The 21,588-nt window shown below is 32.1% G+C and overlaps 1 protein-coding gene across 1 annotated transcript in view; it reads right to left on the bottom strand.

Annotated features, from left to right (window-relative positions):
• The window catches only part of LOC149488531 (suppressor of lurcher protein 1-like), a gene marked incomplete at its 5' end in the record, with an annotated part of 132,468 nt that overhangs the window by 83,449 nt on the left and 27,431 nt on the right, over positions 1-21,588 (bottom strand). The window contains one exon of the mRNA XM_089695315.1: positions 10,135-10,361. Within this exon, the coding sequence (XP_089551441.1) occupies positions 10,135-10,361 (227 nt within the window). The remainder of the gene's footprint in view (positions 1-10,134; positions 10,362-21,588) is intronic.

Here is a 21,588-nt window from a genome sequence, read left to right as displayed (position 1 = left end):
TTATTTCCTTAAAAGAATCTGCAATTATTGTCTTCTTTATTATTTTTTTAGTATTAATAATTAACGCTGCCAAAAAATGTAATCCGTTTTAACTAAAAACAAATTAATAAAGGAAGAAAGAACTTTATGTATTGACGGTAACGAGCCGGTCCCCGCAGTCAAAAAGTTAATACCTACTGCAATCAACATTCTATTCAATGGTTATTTCAAATGAAAACTAGAAGTGTTTTTATACAAAAAAAAATATATTTGTATTTATTTCAATTTAAGTATGTGCAATAAATTAGCGCAAACGTAGCAGCTATTTAATATGATGGATAATAGATACGTGCATACAGTTTCAACAAATTTTATTAGAGTTTTATTAAACAGGAAAATTGTATTAAGTTTGAATTGTGGTTTTGTTCCGTTCCCCACCTCTATTAAAGTTATGCAATTTTCATCCTTTATTCGTAAACTTCAACCAGAACTTTGTTTTCAATATAACACAAAGTATCATGAAAAATGTATAAAAGTATTTATCTCAAAATAAACAATATTTGGAATACATAATGCAGTAATACAAATGCATTGCACTCGCGATATGCCATTTTGAATGATTTTCATACAAATAGTAGCTACGAATGTCAGATTATCATATAGATAGACTTGAGGGGTTGATAATAAATTTAAAGTAGTGTAAGTCTCTTTATTTTTCTTCGTAAAATATTTTTAGAAGGTCGGTGACTGCAGGTATGCGTGCTATTTATTTTATTACTGCAATAAAAATAAACAAGCTGGACAAGCGAGCTCGTAAGTTTTATAATAAAATTGTATTTTTTATATTTATATGAATTATCTGTATAGTGCTTGACACTTGCACAGAAATTAAGTAAATTGGTTACGTTCAAAATTAAGTAATAAAAAAGTCTTCCTTAGCAGATTTTTTTTATAGTATGAAAAATGAAAAAAATAGCAAAGAGCTAATAACCAGTTATAAATTTATCATTACAAAATCTTCTCGAATGATCTATATATTTACCTGAAAAGTTCTACTTATAACTTTGGACTCTAACCACACCCCGGACACTCCATACAAAATTATCGTTTTGACAGTCACACTGTAGACTGCAAATGTGTGTGTAACGCTTTATGCAGGTTGGCACATTTGTGACTAGCGTAAAAAAAATTCTGATGAAATACATCCGTAAACAGCACAATATCTAACCATTTTCTACGAAAAACGATAATCACAAATCCAAAATAATACAATTATTTTAAGTCAATTTGATTAATGTTGTCAATCTTCGTTGCGTATCGTCCTTGCAGAAAAATATGGCCCATTTTATTTTATTTAATCACGATCGCGCGGGATGAGGTAAGTTTAATTTTGGCGGGAGGCGGAGAGTGTCCGTTCTGTAGCGTTTAGCTACTATTATGTATTCTGTGCTCTAACTCTGGCGAAATTACTTGAATATCAATAGAGTCAAAAGCTTAATCCAAAAGCTTACTGTTATAACGGCGAGCATCTTGTGATTTATTTACCAAAAGAAGTTCGTATCAAAACGAATTTAACAGTTTTTCAAAAACATATTAACAGTTTTTTTATAATTTTCGCCGCTATCACAACTACAAAACGGGTCTAAAGGCAAATAACTAAAAAAAACATTTATTTTTTAATTTAAACTGTCACTCAACTATCTTGGCAGCACCCTATTATCTCTATCTTTCAAACAACTTGAGAATAGTTTGACCTCTTCTTAAGATTTATACGATCATTTCTTATAAAATTGCAGTATAATTTAATATAAAAATAAAAATGGACTAAAAATAATGTAGAAAATTTTATGAGCGATTTTATGCATTCTTGAATATGCTCGTAAAACGACTCTTTTCTGTACGTGCTTGTATTATAATGTATACTTGACCAGATTTTCAATGACCCGTAAATAATTTTACTTCAATATTGGATAAAGTGTCTACTTTTATTGTCGGCAACAAAGTAACTAAAAAAAGTATACACACTAAATGGACGTAGAGACTACCAGATGGCATTTTTAAATAATGCAATTATTATTAAATTATTGTATTCTTAAATATGGAAAGACCAACAAGCAAGTACATATTGCCAGATCATTCATGATATTCGATCAACAAATACATATTTGCAATTGCTGTTATAGATGTTAAAGTTGTTGTTTGCTTGTAGTTGTTCAGTACAAAACCAATAACATTACATCACTTTAATAGCTTGCAAGGATCTATCAATAGAATGTAATATAATTTTGTATAAAACAATTTTATCTCAACCGGATTTGACAAAACAGGATCATTATTGTATACCAAACAAACATAAGTGTGTTGTCCAGGCAAGCCGTTGGAATGCCTCCAATCAGCGATGTTTCTTCAAAAATCTTTCCAAAGCAAATTATGGGACTTTGCAAACATCCACTAGCTATAGTAGAGGAATATGGATTCTATTCTATAGCAATAGATCATTTTTTCCAACGATCCGTTCCGGACTTTCAGTTCACCTAGACAAATGTTTGTTGAGGATTTCCCACACCTGGCATCCTGTTATACGTCTCTGTCTGAAGATTACTTCACCGTCAACAGTGACAATGATGGAAAGTAGTATGGAGATTTGAAGGGACCCGCATATGTTGAACTTATAAGTTTTATGAGGATAATTGATCGGCCCTTAGTGCGCTTTCGAAAGGAATTTCTTTGCTTTTATAAATCAGTTCTTACAGAACAAGGACTAAGAATTAACATAAATATAAAGTAATAAACGTCTCTACATAGGATTTGTATATAAATTATTTTTGAAGTAATTATTATAAGCAGAATTTGCTTGCAACCATACCTATCTTATATTATTTTGATAAATACTTTATTTGATAAAAAATACTATACGAATCTGTTCATTTCTGTGGGTATTGTGACGTCAAATGCTGACAAATAGTTATCATCAGTTCCTACTGATTTAATGCCTGCGTTTATAAAAAGCTTTATGATATTTCAAAGTATAAACGAAATAAGCTCACAAAGCTAAAAATTTTATGAAATATGTCCTGCATTAAACTGTCGAATGTGTTGATATTTTTTTAAATGCTTTCTGTGTTTCTAGACATATGAAAATCAAGTTTTCACATTATATAAATATTCATAACTCAATGCAATTTGAAACGTATTAAATGGGAAATATCAATATTAATCAAACATATTAATTTTAACCGCATTAATATCGAAGCAATTTACTAGTCTATCGTATACTGCTAATAATATGTAAACTAATAAATAGTTTTACTCCTTTAGCTCATTAGCTGCTATTATAGCAAGCTTTAGCATAACTCTTTCATAGAGTTCCTCATTGAAGTTCGTAGGTAATATCCGGCTAATCTATAGGCTCATACGTAAACGCTTTGAGGCGCGGTGAAAGACGCAAAACTCATTAAGAATTGTGAAGTTGGAATCGTGGAACTCGGCGAGATACGGGTTGAGATTCAGCGGATTTCCTTCTGTTCGAACGATCATAGGAAATGTAAGTAATGAGGTGCGAGGTTTCTAGTTTGTGTTTCATATAATAGAAGGAAATATAGAATTTTATTATAAATGGTTTTTTTTACTTATTAGAGCTTTTCGATTATATTTCGTGTCACAAATTTCAAAATTTTGTTTCTTATTTTGATTCGGTAAAAACTTTTATTGGAACTTGAACTCGAAACATTGAGATTTTTGAGTATAAAATCTATTTATGATGTAGAATCAAAACGTATTTCATTAACAGTGTCTGTTGAGTCTTATATTCGTATCCCAAATCCTTATGCACATTTGCATATGTGGTGTTTTTGCTGTTAAAGTTTAAAACTAGATCCAATCAGTCCATGTTATTTATAGTATTATAAGTTCGGAACCGCTAAAATACTAGAGCTAAACAGTTAGCGAAATTAACTGAAACTCAGTTTTGGTTTAAATGAATCCGTTAAACCTCGGATTTGAAACAACTGGGAGGTAATTTGTAACTAGCTCTTGTTATTCCAATTAATTTTATGTCGTATTTTATATTGGGATAATTTATAGTTTGTATTCTGTCTTAGTTATTCTTATTAAATAGATAATAATTTCGTATTTTAGATATAATAGCCGTTATAGTTCTATGATGGTGCAAGTAGTATGATTCCTATAGATAATAAAAAAAAACCGGCAAAGAAATTGAAAACTGAAATTGATGTTTGCCCAGAATATTCCAAAAGGGGTCTTAGTTTTTCACTTTATTAAATACATGTAAAGTTTTCTTTACCTCATACATTATATTTCATATTTGTAATTATATTTATGTATATAATACGATATAAAAACTGTTTTTCTATCCCACTTTATAACTGCTATTTCAGGTAAAAACAGTTATATTTTTAAACAAATTTTCCGGAAGTCCGCAGGGAAGCTAGACAATGTGCTTATAAAATGCTCAGTTAACAAGATTTCCCGTGGGACAGATTTTATAGAAATTCCAACTTTTAAAGCTTAAGATTTGGATTTTACATTGGACAAATTGTATTTATTCTTTTTCTTGAAAAAAGTGAATTCTTTATTCTATTATTCGTGATCTGGGAACTTCTTTTGTCCGTTTGCTATTGTAATTTATTTTTATCCGATTAATTGACGTTAACATTTTTCGGTTAAATTCAGTTAGACATTATTTAAGTTTCTATATTTTTACCATGCTAATAATATGTTGGCAGAAAGGATTGTATTCAATACTCATATAATTTTTTATGGTCGACATTTATCTATATTATTATGACGGTTTCGAAATATATTATAGTTTTAACTTTGTGACGAAAAGTAGTAATATTATATCTGTATATATATTAAATGGAATAAAAAATAACCAACTTACTTACGATTTATTTTGAGCTCTGCAAGCTTAGTTCGCAAAACTAATTATTTTAAAAATTACGATACCATTATTAATGAGGAAAAGGGCAGCATCTATGATGAGGAGAATGCGTGAGAGTTCCAATGGTATTCTGAAGACATTAATTGATAAAGTAGACGGTCCATTCCTTAAGCGGTGGGCAAATTTACATTGTACGCAATATAATAATTATGATAATGGATAATTTTTAATGTTTTAATCTTGTTTTTTTTTAATTGTATGATTTTGATTTGTATGTAATTTAATTATAATTTATGTATTACTAACATAGTTGCTAAGTTTAATGTATACTAACACAATTATGGATAATTATCTGAAAATAAATATATATTATTATTATATTATTATTATTATGATCTAGCTAATTATTTTAAACACGTTATACGTGTTATTATCAAACAATATTTTTCTATGTAATCCATCAAACCGATATAATATTTCTTTTAGTTAATTATGGGAACATTATTATAATGTAAACTTTATTGAGAATAGATTAACGATGACATTTAATTTGTGGTATTTTCCGCACTGGGATGTGGTTTATTGACAATGACGGATCGCCGAATTAAATGGGTTATTGGTAAATGAGCATGTAATGTAGGTAATTGTACTTTTTATATTGTTATTTTTCTTATAAGCTTCACGTCATATACTCAAGTTGTATGCCTTATAGAAGAGCAGAATTTCAATCGATGTGACGAATATAAATCTAGCAATGTACGAGCGGCTTTTCCCGCTTTGTAGAAACGTTAACAAACTTTATACTAAAACCTTGCTCCTAAATCGCTCTATCTATTAAAGAACCCCATCAAAATCTGTTTCGTAGTTTTAAAGATCTATGCATACAGACACAGACGGCGGAAACGACTTTGTTTTATAGTATGTAGTGATATAATATGGGAGTGATATATAAAAGGGAAGTCACGTGACCGATGAAGGGTATGCGACAAATGCATAAAATATATTTCTCTGAACGATTTCCTTTATTGACAAGTAGGTGATAAGCCTTCTATGTCCTATCAGGCCGATACGTTTTTTAGGATCTCTACAAATTATGTTATTTTCTAACTTCTGAAAAGTTATAGTTAGTACAATGAATATGAAAATTTGTATGCATGCTAAAGCAATCAAAAGTTTCAAGAGTTTCTTCGTAGTATGTGGTATTCATCAATGTACCCTAATGTGTTAAAACATTCCAATCAGAATCTATCTATCAAACGATTAATTAATTATCTTACTCCTCATGGTTTTTACATGATTTTTAAATTTATAGATTTCTATACGTACCTAGATATTATAATACGTAATGCAATAATTCAGCACAGAAATGATTAAATTAATATCAAGTTTAATTCTTGTCATTTTCTAGTTTACTCTTTCACTTTGATCCCCTTTGCCGTATTTATATCGGTTTAAATTTCAGACAAAGGATAAAATCAAGAGTGCAATGAAATGTGGAAACACGTGAAATGCCTATACATTCGACAAAGCCAAGTATTTGACATGAGGACTTATTGACTAGGTTTATAGAAAGCGTACTAGAGTTGCTTAATTTTATGAATGAAACATTTTATATGAAAAGTAAAATAGTCTATACTCTATACTTAATAAAAGTTTATAAAACAGTTTATAATAAAAGGGGTAATACGAATCTCTATCGGTTTTTAATAAAGTATAAAACGAACATTTAATTTTCACTATGATTGAACAGATAAATACTTTATTTTATAAGGTTGAAATTGTATCAGTAAGATTCAAAATAATTAGAGTTTGAAAAAAAAGAAAGAACAAATCAGAATAAGCAGAAAATATTTAAAATACTCTATTTGATATCTGCTCTAAAAATAAGTCTTTAATTATAAAGAAGAATCATTTTCTTGTTTTCAAAACGCACAGTTAAGTAAATAATTATATAATTTCGACTGCGATTGAAGAGATAAATACTTTATTTTATTTTCGCAAAGGTTGAAATTGTATTAGTGGGAACAGTATAGATTTAAAATTATAAGAGTTCGAAATAAAAAAATTACCAGGAAAAGCAGAAAATATAAAGATTCCATTTAATATCTGCTCTTTAAATAAGTCTTTATTCACATTTATAGGAGGATCGTTTTCTTTAGTCCGGGATACATCGCCCATTTTTGCAAGTGATTACTATCAAGCTAATTTTTCGTGAGTAGCTTTATTTTGATGAGATGCCCAATAATTTCATGTACGAAACTCTCGATTGTGGTAGCTTACAGAGGTAACAAGGATAAAAAATTTTGATTTGACGGTTCTCAAATATTTATTACGCAATTTGTAGGACAATATGTCTGTTGAATTATATAAGTATTAAATAAGTGAAAATAAAAAAATCAGCTGGTTAGTATAATCATAATTATTTAAGATGACCTCGTTATCGATACACATTGGAAAGAGGGGGGACTCTTTGATCAAACCATAGATTTTGTAGGACAAATATTTTTTCGAATAATTTAGATAATTATCTTGAGATTGAACAAAAAAAAACATTCATTTAGTAATTAATATTTGAGAACCATCAAATCAAAATATTTTATCCTTGTTTCCTCTGGTAGCTACCACAATCGAGAGTTTCGTACATGAAATTATTGGGCATCTCATCAAAATAAAGCTACTCACGAAAAATTAGCTTGATAGTAATCACTTGCAAAAATGGGCGATGTATCCCGGACTACTTGTTTTCAAAACGCATTTATTAACTTAATAATTATCACGCTTTATAAAGGAAAATAATAGTAATATCATTTTAAACAAATTCTATTTATATAAATTTATAATTAATAGTAATTTTGAAACGAATTTTATATCGCGCAGGCTTTGAAATTAGACAAATAGAATTACTCCTACTAATAATATTAAACTAAATTCACATCAAAATTAGGACGATATAGAGAACAGAATAGAAACCCAATGTCACATTGTCGCTGCCCATATACATGTATTAGATTTGATCCTTGTATTAAAGATGCGTGAAATGATAAGCCGGCCGCTATCATAGATCCCAGGTTTAACACCAATGCGGGTCTGACATCAAACACTTGACGTTATGTAGGATCTCTTTGATGGATTTATGGACACGCTTAACTATGCTGGATCATGACTTTGTTGGGAATATATTTTAGTCGCATTTTGGGTTATGTAATGTGGTGGAATTTTTTTTTTCTTATCAGACTATTATATTTGGTAGAATTATTTTTGCTTACATTTATGGACATGTCACTGGTGTCGCTAAATTACTAGGTAATTGGTAACTAAATGCAGAGAAGATGCGTGGCAATTTAATTTTTTTGACATCCAGCATATAACAAAATCATACTTTTGTCTATAGAATGAGGTACGAGTATGAATATTCACTCACTGTAAATAAGGATTTTTGCAATATTATAATATGGTATACTTATGAAGCTGACCGAAGTAAATTTTTGATGAACCTCCATCCGATGCATTCCGTCAGTTAATTCTCTATAACATCCAAAGAACTCGTAAATCAAACACCTGTGTTACAATTATTGAGTATTCAACTAAAATATAACTAAGTTACAAAGAAAGCTTGCCAAGTCAGCAGAAGCATCTGGCATGAGCCCACTTGGCCAGAAGCTGCTGATGGTTATAGCTGTGTAACGAATGCCAATTTATTCTATAATATAATAAGATTTTAGTACTTCTATCTACTCGTCCAATGGCCGTAGTCAATTATAGTAGACACCGCTGTTGGTGCTATTCTGCTGTAATGAGACGATTTTTCATGAGATGTAATGTAACAGACAAGTTAGATATTTTACAACACAGTGTAAAGTAAAATATAATATAACACATCAGAGTATAACAGAGTTATTAATCTTAGAATTCGATACTAACATTCATACATAAAATACTATTTAAGCTATAAGAAAACGAGCCATAACAACATGCACTTCTTGCTTCATATAAATCAACTATTGCGTTTGTATAATTATATCTATACTAATATTATAAAGCTGAAGAGTTTGTTTGTTTGAACTCGCTAATCTTAGGAATAACTGGCTCGATTTGAAAAAATTCTTTCGGTATTAGATATCCCATTTATCAAGGAAGGCTATAAGACTACAATATCATCATCATCAAGCTAAGACCAACAGGAGTAGAGCAATGCGGGTGAAACCGCAGGGCACAGCTAGTTTTTAATAGTTAGTTCACTAAAAACATAAACTCTATTATTCATTAATATATTTCGATTAAATGTATTGTGGCAATAATTATTTTAGATGATCTCAGCATTATGGCAATTCCAATGAGTTTAATACTATTCAATATTAATTGAAAGCAATCAAATTTTATGCGGTAAATCTATTTGTGGTGTAATTACGCTGGATTGCTTTTTGCGTAATAAATATCCATTTAATGTTTCGTTAATATTTAAATTTTTCATTTTCAAGTTTGACCTCACGATGTGAAATTTGTGCAACGTTTAAATACATTTAATTTGATATTGTGTACATTTTTATGAATTTTATGACTTGAAGAGATTTTCTCTTCTAGATACTGAAATTACTTTTAATATTTTATATGTTACGTGTATTTGAGAGAAAAGGGTTAACGATTACATTAATTTACGACTGTGATCTCTTACAAAATAAATAAATAAAAATATTAAAATTTTTTTTTCGAAATGCATAATCAGTCAATCTTTCGGCCTCCTAAAGTTACCTTAATCCATTTGAATATGACGATATTTCTTGGCATTAATTTAAATCTGACGAAATTTCTCCAAGAAGCGTCATTTTGAATGGCGAGTGAACTAGGCAGGAAATAATATTATAGTGCACAGGTGTGAGAATAACTTGTACCCTATTCCCTATTCATTTCATATCGTCCAGAAGGATATAGATTTAGCACACATCCATTTAAATATATTTGAGATACGATCATGTTTAACCTGATCCTAATACACCAAGTATCTCGTGCGCCAAAAAATATTTACAATGACATGCAATGATAGATAATTTAGTATCAAAAAAGAATGATAATAATTAATTTACTTCAAGACAAAAGTTTGTCTGTGAATAAAATATCCACTTGGAGTCATAATCCTGTAAAACGAATAAGAATTTATTTACATTATAAAACCTCATGGTATTATTCTGTGAAAAAGCGCGCAAAACATTCAGATACAGAATAAGTAAAATAATGTATTCGTATAAATAACTCACGTTTGTCAATGAAGCTGTACGTTCCCAAAAAACCGGTGGCGTTGTTCTGTCTTGATCCTGTATGGAACTCCAGTACCAGAGATTGTCCCGGAGAGTACAACGCTGGTGGAATGTCAGCTCTGCCCCCACACAGCTCTTTGGCCCAGCCTGATCGCTCGTTGATGGCTCCAGGAGGCCCAGGGCCTTGCACCTCCCAGTACACCTTTATGTAGTCTCCTCGTGTGCAACTGAAACAAAGGGGAGATTTCATTGTGTGAGTATAAACTATAAGAAGTACACGTTAAAGTTAAAAAAGCATAAACCTGAATAACAGTGGTTAAAATATCTGATAGGACAATTTTAACGTTAGTAATTTATAGTTTGTGCAGAAAAAACATTTTTTCCAAATTCCAATATTCAGGCATATTTACCAAAAATCCTATTAATTTTTTCCTCTGGTCTATATGCAATAAAGTTTCCGATTTCAATACTATTTCACTACCCATAAACAAATTCTATTTTGATTAAAAATACAAAAATAAACCGAATGAATCACTACTAAAATGTTTTTCCGCAATAAAGTGGGAAAGTTGTTAAGTTTTCAATTTTTTATGAAAATTGTAATGAAAGCAATTAAAGAGGTACTTAACGGTGAGATATAGAAGGTATTTAAATAATTCATCTGCATAATTTGGCGCAATAAGCGCTCATTAAGCATATTAAGATGGTATGCGGAGATATACGGAAGCGAAATGCATGTAGTTCAAGAGCTGATGCAATGCTATTTATTTTGTTTTTAATTTAAATTTTCAATTGAAATTACGAAAAGGTCAAAGTTTCTAAGTACCTACACTTCACATAGAATCACTTAGTGGTTTGTACATAGACACTTTGATCATTTCGTAGTTACTATCCTGTAATGTTACGAATTATTATTGAAATATTTGGCTATGATTCCAATAAATAGCAAACAAAAAGCTAACTCGAGGAATTAAAAAAGTTTAAATACACAATAAGCATAACAATGACGAGAGTCGAGACCTCAAATTCTTTGTGAAAAGAACTACAGGTAGGTATCTATATACATGGTTTTAAGGAAAACATGCAGATTAAGGAAATTCTTTTATTTAACTTGCAAATATAGCTACGGGCAACCGTAAGAGGGATATTTTTAGAAAAGAGCGTATTGAGATTGCTAAATTAAAAGAATTATGAAAATAAATCATGAATATTCTATTCAGTTTATATTTTAATCATCTCTTACACTCAAAGTTACTGAACCGAGAGAGCTTATGCGCAGTTATTTTAATGTAATTAAAACTGTAATTTTGCACTCATTCGTAATATCTGGTATTTTAAAACGATCTGAGAAATATTTGCTTTGTATAAACAGTTGAAATGGAAACTATTAATTTCGAATTTTTGCAACGCACGTATGCGGTTGGATTTGTAATGTTTTGGTCAATATTAATTAATTATTAATTAAAACAAATAAACAGATTACCTTATTAAGTAAGTAAGTTAATATAATTTTTAGCAAAATGACAAGTAAAGCGGCATCGCCTTCATAGACAGAAAAAAATATACTGGAAAACTATACTACCTATCTAAATTGAATGACTAAACTGATTCGGATAATAAACGACTATGTATTGGTGTATAGTTGACTTATTTATATGGATACCTTTACGAACAAACAAACAATTTTAATTCATTTATATCATCAATATAGAATCCCGAATACTCTCTAATTAAGGGGGTACCTACGTCATTTCTAACCTTTAAATTAGTTTTGATGTTTGATAAACGACTAACTTTATAGATTTTATAGCTACTATCTTGAAGATTTAGAGCGTCTATATTTTAAACTGGCCAAGCATTAGTGTCATCTTAGGATGGTTTATTGAAATAATCTCGCTGGAGCATTACTTTTTTGTTTGTAAAAAGTATCAGCCGCTCTCTTATCCTATTCCGGCAATATTTTAATTAATTTTTCTATTCTTAAAATGGCTTACATTTTATGAATAAAAATTGTAATTTTTAACACAATTTGGACTATTTTATGTCGCAAAAAATAGCGTTAAAAAGGTTGAAAGCCAATTAAAGTTTTATAACACAATTTGACGAGCTAATCCAAGGTTTATAAGAGTAAAGAAAGGTCTACAAAAAAATTATAACACCACCATTAAACTTGATATTTTCCGAGTTTGTATAAAAAAAAGCGTTTATTGCACTTTTCTAAAAGGTAAATTATTCATAAGGTAACTTAAGCAATCCTTCACGTGAGATGTGACAGCGCAGGATGGTTAACCTCATCTTGACCCTTCTCAATTCGGAACAAAAATAACATCTCTTTGAAATAATTTCTTATAAATGACGGACGTTTGCTCTCCGCAGTACCTGGAATTTCAGGAAAGAAGGCAGAAATGACTTTAGTGTCATATGTTCACGTTTTTTGTTGACGCTACTTCGTCCTTGACTTTGTTCTGCTAAGTGTAGTATTAGATTAACACACATTCAGTTTAGTCTTAGTGTTATGTAGTGAAAAATAATACATGTCTTGGGATGAGGATTTCGACTCTGTTTTTTATTGAAAAACAATTGGATAGATTATTTTTCCGACCCAAATATCGACCAATAGAATTGCACCATTCGACGTCACGTGGTACAACCTACATGGTATTATACTGATAATTTTTTGAAAATTTTCTCTGGTCGTTGACGTCAAACTGACAGGTTCAATTCAATTGTGAAATTATTGGCCAACATTTGGGACGGAAAAATAATCTCCCGAATACCACACGAGCTTCAAAATTATCTGCCATTTCCCTCAAGGTTCCCTGCAAACAAATAAAGTCGGCAAGTTTTTCAGGAAAATTCACTCGCGCTTCGCGCTCGTGATTTTTTAACCTTGACTAAAAACTTGACTCCTTCATTTGTTTGCAACGAACCTATCGGAAAATACCCGATAATTTTGAAGCTCTTGTGGTATTATAAGTGATTATTCTTCCGAATTTTTTACTCTGATATTTCAAAACGCCAACGTCTTGAAAAATCATAGTAAAAAATTGGCGTGTTAATTATGTAATCTTTAAGGACTTTTTTTGTATAAAGGACACCGATAACATTGTTTCCAAGTGACTAGGTCTGTACAAATCGTAACTGACTTCCATATTTGATACTTATTTGAATGAAATATAAAACTAAGATCCCTTTGCTCATAAAATAATGTAGGAGTTATATTCCCGTATGTCTTAGTTTTTATTTATATAGCTGTATTTTATCGAACTTAGATATCGTACGGAATATTTAGGAAACTAAACTCGTAATAATAAAAACTTTTGTTGGTAATTTGTTTACTTAGACAACTTTTACAATTGAAAGTGGATAAGCGAAAATAAATCTACCGAAACTTTTTGGAAAACATTAAGTATATATTTTTGTGAAGCTCTACAAGAAATTACTTAAATGTTGAATTCTTTACAGGAGTCAATAAATAAAATGTTAGGTAAAAACAGTAAAGTGTTTTTGTCATTTGTTAATTTATTTGATACTTTCCACCCGCAGCTTCGCCCGTGCAGTCAAAGAAAAACCCGCATAGTTCCCCGTTCCCGTGGGATTTCCGGGATAAAACCTATCCTATTTCCCGAGATAAAAAGTAGCCTATGTCCTTACTCGGATATCAAAATATCTCTATACCAAATTTCATGCAAATTGGTTCAGTAGTTAAGGCGTGATTGAGTAACAGACAGACAGACAGAGTTACTTTCGCATTTATAATATTAGTATGGATGCCATTGACAGTTTGTTGAATCATGTTTTCTTCACGAATTATTCCATTGAAAAGTTACATTTGGGGTTGCATTTTTTAGAGGACGCAATTTTATTTTTTTGATGTGTAGGGGGGTTCAGTGTGAAGCTATCACCAAGTTTGTGGGGTCGCCACCCTTGTCCCACGGCCGCCATCTTGAAAATAGCGGTTGATATGGTTTTTACGAAAGTGGAGTACTGAAAAATAGTACTCACTTCAGAGCGCTGTAAAACCTTAGCTATTGACGTAATGAAAAAATGTTGTATATAAAAGTTGTTCCTCGAAAAACAATCTACAAAAATGGTCTGATATCATTTCTTCGTAAAATGATAAAAAAAAGTTTTATTGAAAAATATAAAAAGCTCTAATTTCTGAATGTTTTCGCTTATAACTTTTTTATTTATAGTTCTACGACAAAAAGTTACTGGACAAAAGTTGTAGAAAATTTAATTTTTTTTATCAGATAAATAGTTTAAGACGAGACGAGATATATCGTAAAAACCATTTCAACCGCTATTTTCAAGATGGCGGCCGTGGGACAAGGGTGGCAACCCCATAAACTTGGTTTTAGCTACTCACTGACCCCCCCCTACACATCAAAAACATAAAATTGCGTCCTCTAAAAAATGCAAGGTTAGGCCTAAAAAATGTAACATTTCAATGGAGTAAATGTAAAAATGAAGAAAAGGTAAAGTGATGTACTTTATCACACTCAAGTTAAATCCAATTTAGTAACGTTTTAAGCCGATATCCCCTTCCACGTAAAAGTTGAAACATTTAATTAACAATTCGACTTTGAATATCTGTAATTTCTAAGGTAATTTGTTATCTGAACTCTCGAAGAATAAAAAAGAGGTTACGAATGAAAAACACACATAATATCTCTTGTACTTATATTTAGTTTACGATAATAATGTATTTGTACAATCTAATATTCGATATTAGATTGTACAAATATATTATTTTAAAAGAGAAAAGTTTTAATTAGAGTTAGAAATGTTTCAATTCCTTTTCACATTATCTTATACATGATATCGATTGTTCTTCTAAATTAAATTTATCGACAAACGTAAAACAAAATTGCTTCGTCTATTTAGGGATCAACAAAATTACCAGAAGCTCATTACATATTTCTGTGTATATAAGTGACTTTATTTTATAAAGTGATTGTAGTTTTAGAATCCATTTAAATCAATTAAAATTAAATTCAGTTTACAGCACGAATAAGATCTGTAGTATCAATAAATCTCTTTATACAAATACCTAGCACCCAAAAATTCGTAAGAAATTCCATTCCAAATAACAGGCAATTCGATAACTAATGAAAGTCAATATTTTGTATCGGGTTCGTTCCAATACGTTACAATTTTTCATTTGTGAGCGTAGTGTGAAAATTGGAGCAATTTTGGCGCGAAAGCATTAATATGCATCGAATGCAAGCTATCGTAGTGTGTATTGCAAACACTGCTGCCTCAATAGACTGTATTAGATTTTCTAAAAGGGAGCCCTGTACATGATAATATATGAACTTTAAACGTAAGTACAATTCCATTTTTCGCTGTGTTACGCGATTTCCTTTCGGTTACTGACAAAGAATAAATACCCGTCGACAACATCGAAGTTAGAGAACGAATTTTCAAGCATGAATAGAGAAGCAGGATTGCGGATAAAACTCTTGAAAGCAATTAAATTAGCTAGAGTATTGTTGGGTGGTGATGTCGTGTGAAGCGAACTATGCGGGTATTATTATTATCCTTCATATTAATAGTATTTTATATGTAACTAGCGGTCCGCCCCGGCTTCGCCCGTGGTACATATTTACGTTTTCTCTACATAAAAACCATCCTCGTAGGTACTTCAAGGAATATAATAAAAAAATAATTATCGAAATCGGTTCAGCCGTTCTCGAGTTATGCGCTTACCAACACATTTTGCGATTCATTTTTATATATATACTAGCGGTCCGCCCCGGCTTCGCCCGTGGTACATATTTACGTTTTCTCTACATAGAAACCATCCTCGTACTTCAAGGAATATAATAAAAAAAGAATTATCGAAATCGGTTCAGCCGTTCTCGAGTTATGCGCTTACCAACACATTTTGCGATTCATTTTTATATATAAGAAGAAGATATGTAATATACATATTATAACCATAGAAGTAGAACAATATTGTATTTGATAAATGTTAATTGTGAAATTTTTTCATTTAAGAAATATCCTTTTAAAAAATGTAGTGAATTCAATTATGGTGATCAGTGTAAGTAGTATGTATGCATATTATGATAAAAATTAAATTATTAAAAAAAATTATATCCATATTCCACACTTATGTGTCTATCTCAGAATTAATCAGGCATTTTTTTATTATAACTAATACTGTAGGTAGCATTAATAAAAAATACATATTATTACGTAAAACTATTTATCATACAACAGTTTAAACAACCTTCTATCTAGATTAAAAAGCTTAACAAAACACTATTTTTCATTGAACGATCGAAGGCATAGACATAAATAATTCAAAAGCGCATAGTTAACTAGATTAGCTTTCTTAGTAGTTCAAATTCAAACGGATATTTCCACGAAGTCAATTATCGTGGATTTATTTTGTAATTTCCGATATACTGTCTAATTTTCTTGGAAAACGGTTATAAGTCCATTAAAGGTCAGTCGATGCAGTCAAAATATGATATGTTAGCGAAATTCGTTCTATTATTCATGAATTTGCTGCATGGTGTTCTAATAATATGCTGGGTTTATACTTTATACTGTATAGATATCTATACTAATATTATAAAGAGGAAAGATTTGTATGTAAATATTTTTATAACGATTTGGCTTAAAAGTACTTGTGTCTTCATAACACATGAGCTATAGATAACATAATCATAATACTTTATTTTGCGGGATCATCGCGGGTGAAACCGCGCGGCACAGCTCTAGTTATGTAATAAAAAAAGGAAACATAGATATATATGTTGCGATTCAAGATTGTTTTAGTGCATATTCCTTGTACGATATATAAGCTAGGTTAGACTAATAATGAAATGAATATGAGATGTTTTAGGTTAGGTTAGTTAGCCAACTACTAATTTGATGGATGAAGTTTTGTAATAAAACTTTTTCGGTCCAATAAGGTGTGATTGAATGGACAGTGTCATTCATGAAAATATTCTTCCTAACAAACAAAATAAATGTTCCAGAGTTAAGGTGCTTTTCCACCAATAAAGCGCGAGGATGTATAGCGAGGAATGCATTTGTTAATTATGTATTATTATACTAGCTTTCCGCCCGCGGCTTCGCCCGCGTTTTCAAAGAAAAACCCGTTCCCGTAGGATTTCCGGGATAAAACCTATCCTATGTCCTTATTTATGCAGAATGCAAATGCAAATTGGTTCAGTTGTTAAGGCGTGATTGAGTAACAGACAGACAGACAGAGTTACTTTCGCATTTATAATATTAGTATGGATTACAACCAATAGTATCGCTTGAAACGCTTAACGATTCAAACTTCAAACTAAATGTTTCCTCATTATTGGTGGAAAGCACCCTTAGATAAGATTTTTGATATTATGTGTTCCGTTTGACGTCCGTAGTCCATTATGAGAGAGAGTACATCGCCTTTTTCCCCGTGAAGTCGCTAGATGGTGCTAGTTTTAAGCCCGTCACGTGGTACCGCCGCCAGCGCCGCGAGTGGTGGGAGACAAAACTCACCACAGTTCCAGCAAGCCACCAGAAATATTCTCATTGTTGCGTCGTTTTTCAAACCGTACGCAAGTCGTTAGATTATATGTAATTTTAAAATACTTTATTTTAAATTACATATATACATAATTTAAATTTAAATAATAATTTTATACGAACTTTCGAGATGGAAGTAGAAAGTTCAGTTTTTTCTTTTTAAATAGTTTTTATTTAAGTCCGTTACGTTTCATAGTGAAATGAATATTCAAGTGTGACCTGCGTTATCGTTATTTCAAACGAATAACGAAAATCGGATTTATTTGAAGTATAAATCTGCAACCATGAGCGTGGCATCGCGACCATAAGTCTATAGCGCAGGCCAAGGGCCTACCGAATCGTGTCGAGCGTCATAACAGCGCGTTTTCTACGTGTTCCGAGCTGAGTTCTTTTTGTTCGGGGTCCAGCGACGACGAGGAGCCGCCGCAGCGTGTATGGCGCCGCCAGCGCGCGTTCAGCCGCTCGTGTGCAGGTTTGAGATTTTGTCTCAACACGGTGAGTCATGTTATTAATACATTATACGTGATTTACGATGATTTCAATACAAATCTTTCAACGTTAATGGTTATTACTGGATGTTACGCCTTAGATAACCTATTTGCACAAATATCGGTTTTAAGATAGTTAGTATATTAATTGCCGAAAGCAGATTCGAAAAGTGTTTCGAACTTTTGATTTTATTCCTCCTTGAATCGTATTCGCTACGCGAACATTCTAAATGTATGTGAATTGTGCCTTCCTTTTCCTAATTGAGGGTAGATATCAAAAACGAATTCTTAATCTCGTTAGATTAGAAAATTCATCCGATACGAGTCGAATCAAGTAGAATGTATTTGCCTATATCTTGTAAGCACAATAGAAATAGGTAAATTATTACGAATTCTTACAAATATATTAATAATTTTTGCCTGACGCATTAAATTAGTCCGCGACTCTGTGCCTAATTACTGCTAAATTTAAATGCGACTTCTATTCTCTATACAAATAAAGTTAAGAATTAATAGAGATGCTTTGAAGGGGATTATTGATAAGTTTAAATTCATATAAAATTCCTCCCGCTGGGGAAAGAATTTTTAACTTTCCTACTAACATGATTAGTAGCATATGCAGATAGGCGGATTTGATAAGTTGGTTTAAAACTCGTCACAATCAGTTTTTACCAGTACATGCAATAACCGTTAAGATCGACTTTTTAAGTCGTTTCAAATCATTTCATGAATACTAAAGTTAGAATCAGGAAACACCAAAAGAATAAAAAAGGGGGGGGGGGGGGAGATTTTCAACAAATAAAAGCTCAAATTAATCTCGTCACCCTCGAATACCATGTAATTCGAAAACCAGCCATAGTTTTCACTTAAGAGGTAATAATACTTATTTATTCTTTAACTCTTGACATCATACTTTATGTCTTTGAAGATTCAAGTCACTATTGAAAATCAGGGGTTCGTCAAACGAACACCATGACTATTGTTAATCACCCCTTTTCATAATTAAGAAAAGCAAGTTCTGCAAATACAGAGTAATTTTCAATTTCACACCCACTGTTAACTGTGACATGACATACTCAACATAAGATCATAAATTTTTGTATTTGCGAGGCTATCGACTACCCGTACGTATCGACGCCTCCTATATCCTTGTATCACTATTGTATACCATATCGATATTATAATTATAAATACATCATAAACGAAGGTCAATTACTTAAGATAACGTATCAGCCCTTCGGGCTAGCGTCAGCTCAAAGAATGTTTGCAACAGTCACAAACTGGACTGCTGAAGAACCAAGGGACTGTGGCCTTTACTTGGTGATCTACATGGGCAATGATTTGCGTTCACCAGAACAGCATGCACACCACATTGAAATGAAATGAAATGAAATGAAAGGATTTATTTTGCAAGAAATGTGAAAAATTTACATATGTTATATTGTTTCTTTATTCCGCACAAATCGTCAATTGATTGGCTTGCAGAGACTTTGGAATTACAATTCAACTCAATTCAATTCGAAATGAAAGTTCGTCTCTAACCTACTTTGGAATATCAATCCGATAGAATCTATTCTGACACCCGAGCGTTGCTAAGATTTTCTACGAATGGTTTGGAGCACGGAAGCAAATTTGAAATTGGCGATGGAAATTAAATTGAAAGTGTCAGTGCCTTAAAACAGGCTTAATAGCAGGCAGTTGGTCCCTCAAGCAGGCATACCACCTCTTAGGGTTTCTCAACTTTGCAACCTTCATCACCCTCCGGGGAAGGATGCACTGCCGCATGCTATAGCGCCAAGGGAACGCCTCTCGGGGCTTATTACCTTTGCAACCTTCATCACCCTCCGGGGAAGGATGCACTGGCGCACGCTGCAGCGCTACAGAAACGCCTCACAGGCTTATCACTTTTGCAACCTCTATCACCCTCCGGGTAAGGATGCACTAGAGCACGCTGCAGCGCTACACGAACGCCCCACGGGCTTATTATTATTTTTGCAACCTCCATCACCCTCCGGGGATGGATGCAGTGGCGCAGCACGCTGCAGCGGTACAGGAACGCCTCTCAGGCCTTTTATTTGAAACCTTCATCACCCTCCGGGGATGGAAGCACTTACGCACGCTGCAGCGCCACAGGAACGCCTATCAAGGTTTGTCATCGTTGCAAATTTTATTACCCTCCGGGGAAGGATGTACTGACACACGCCATAGCGCTACAGGAACGCCTCTTAGGGCTAATCAACTTTGAAACCCTCCGGGGAAGAATGAACTGCCGCTCTTGTTAAAGATCTAGTTCAAAAACATCTTTTAAAAGCAAGTAAGTGAAAAAACAAGTATAATATCTACCAGCCGTATCCAATTCACAGGATAGTCTTGGCAGTGAAGGAAAGGACCTTGGACCCAGTGTCATTGAAATGTTTGCAGTAATAGCTTTCCTAATCTTGACTGTCGAGGTAGTAAGAAAAAATTTCATTCAAAGGCAGAACGAAATCTCTTTGACAAGAGTTATTAGTTTGAACGTTTGAACACTTCACAACCTTCTAGGGCTGTACAGCTAGGAAGCCGAATTCTCGCGCAATTGCACCGGCTCCTAATACAACGTGCTCGAACAGTCGACACAAACATTTCCATTCAGAGGGGAATTCTACAAATAAATTTTGATCACAGCTCAAACAGCTTACGTTATTTCAAGTAAGACAGTCTTAAACAACCGGCTCTATTGCCTCGAGTTCATTATAATAGTACCCAAGTGGAAGAAACCCTCTTTGCACCTAGACCGCAAGAGGCGTGCTACTATCAGGATAAGTCCTCTCAATCGTTCACTGACAAACACGCACAGGTTCAGCTCCAACGCAAATACAGAACCTACAGCTGAAAGTCTGGCTCATTTTGAATAGGTCAACCTGTTGTACACCTTGATGGACAGCTTAAAAAAAAAAAAAAAAAAAAAAAAAACATACATAGACTGCTGGTGACCACTGAACAGGCTATAAAAGGATGCTAAATACTTAGCTAAATTATGTATAACTGACGGTTTAGTACACTATTCTTATACATAAAATCAGTCAGTTTGTATTAAAATGAAATTATATTAAAATTTCATTTGATCATTTAAGCAAATATTAATTACCTTAGGGTATTTCCTTAGCTAGAACAAATCTTTCAAAATTACAAATCCGGAAGGCAAGGAAGGTTATTCAAAAACTCTTATCGAGATATTTTTAAAATAAATCAGCATAATAAAAATAATTATTTGACTATGTGATTTATAAAATTAATAAAAAATTGTTTGCATTTATTAACGCGCAGCTACTATACTGTGATTACTGTTATTAGCTTTTGGACGTGTTCTCTATTTATTCCTGTTTACATTGCAATTCAAAACAATGGGTCGAGAGTGAAGACGCGTTTACCTCGCATTCCGCAAGTTAGCTAA

The sequence above is a fragment of the Colias philodice genome, chromosome 5 (genome assembly GCF_061535455.1).
Source record: "Colias philodice isolate Cphi_HAF_F1 chromosome 5, ilColPhil1 Martin Lab GWU primary, whole genome shotgun sequence".
Taxonomy (NCBI): Eukaryota; Metazoa; Arthropoda; class Insecta; order Lepidoptera; family Pieridae; genus Colias; species Colias philodice.
This window is presented reverse-complemented; position numbering and strand designations above follow the sequence as displayed.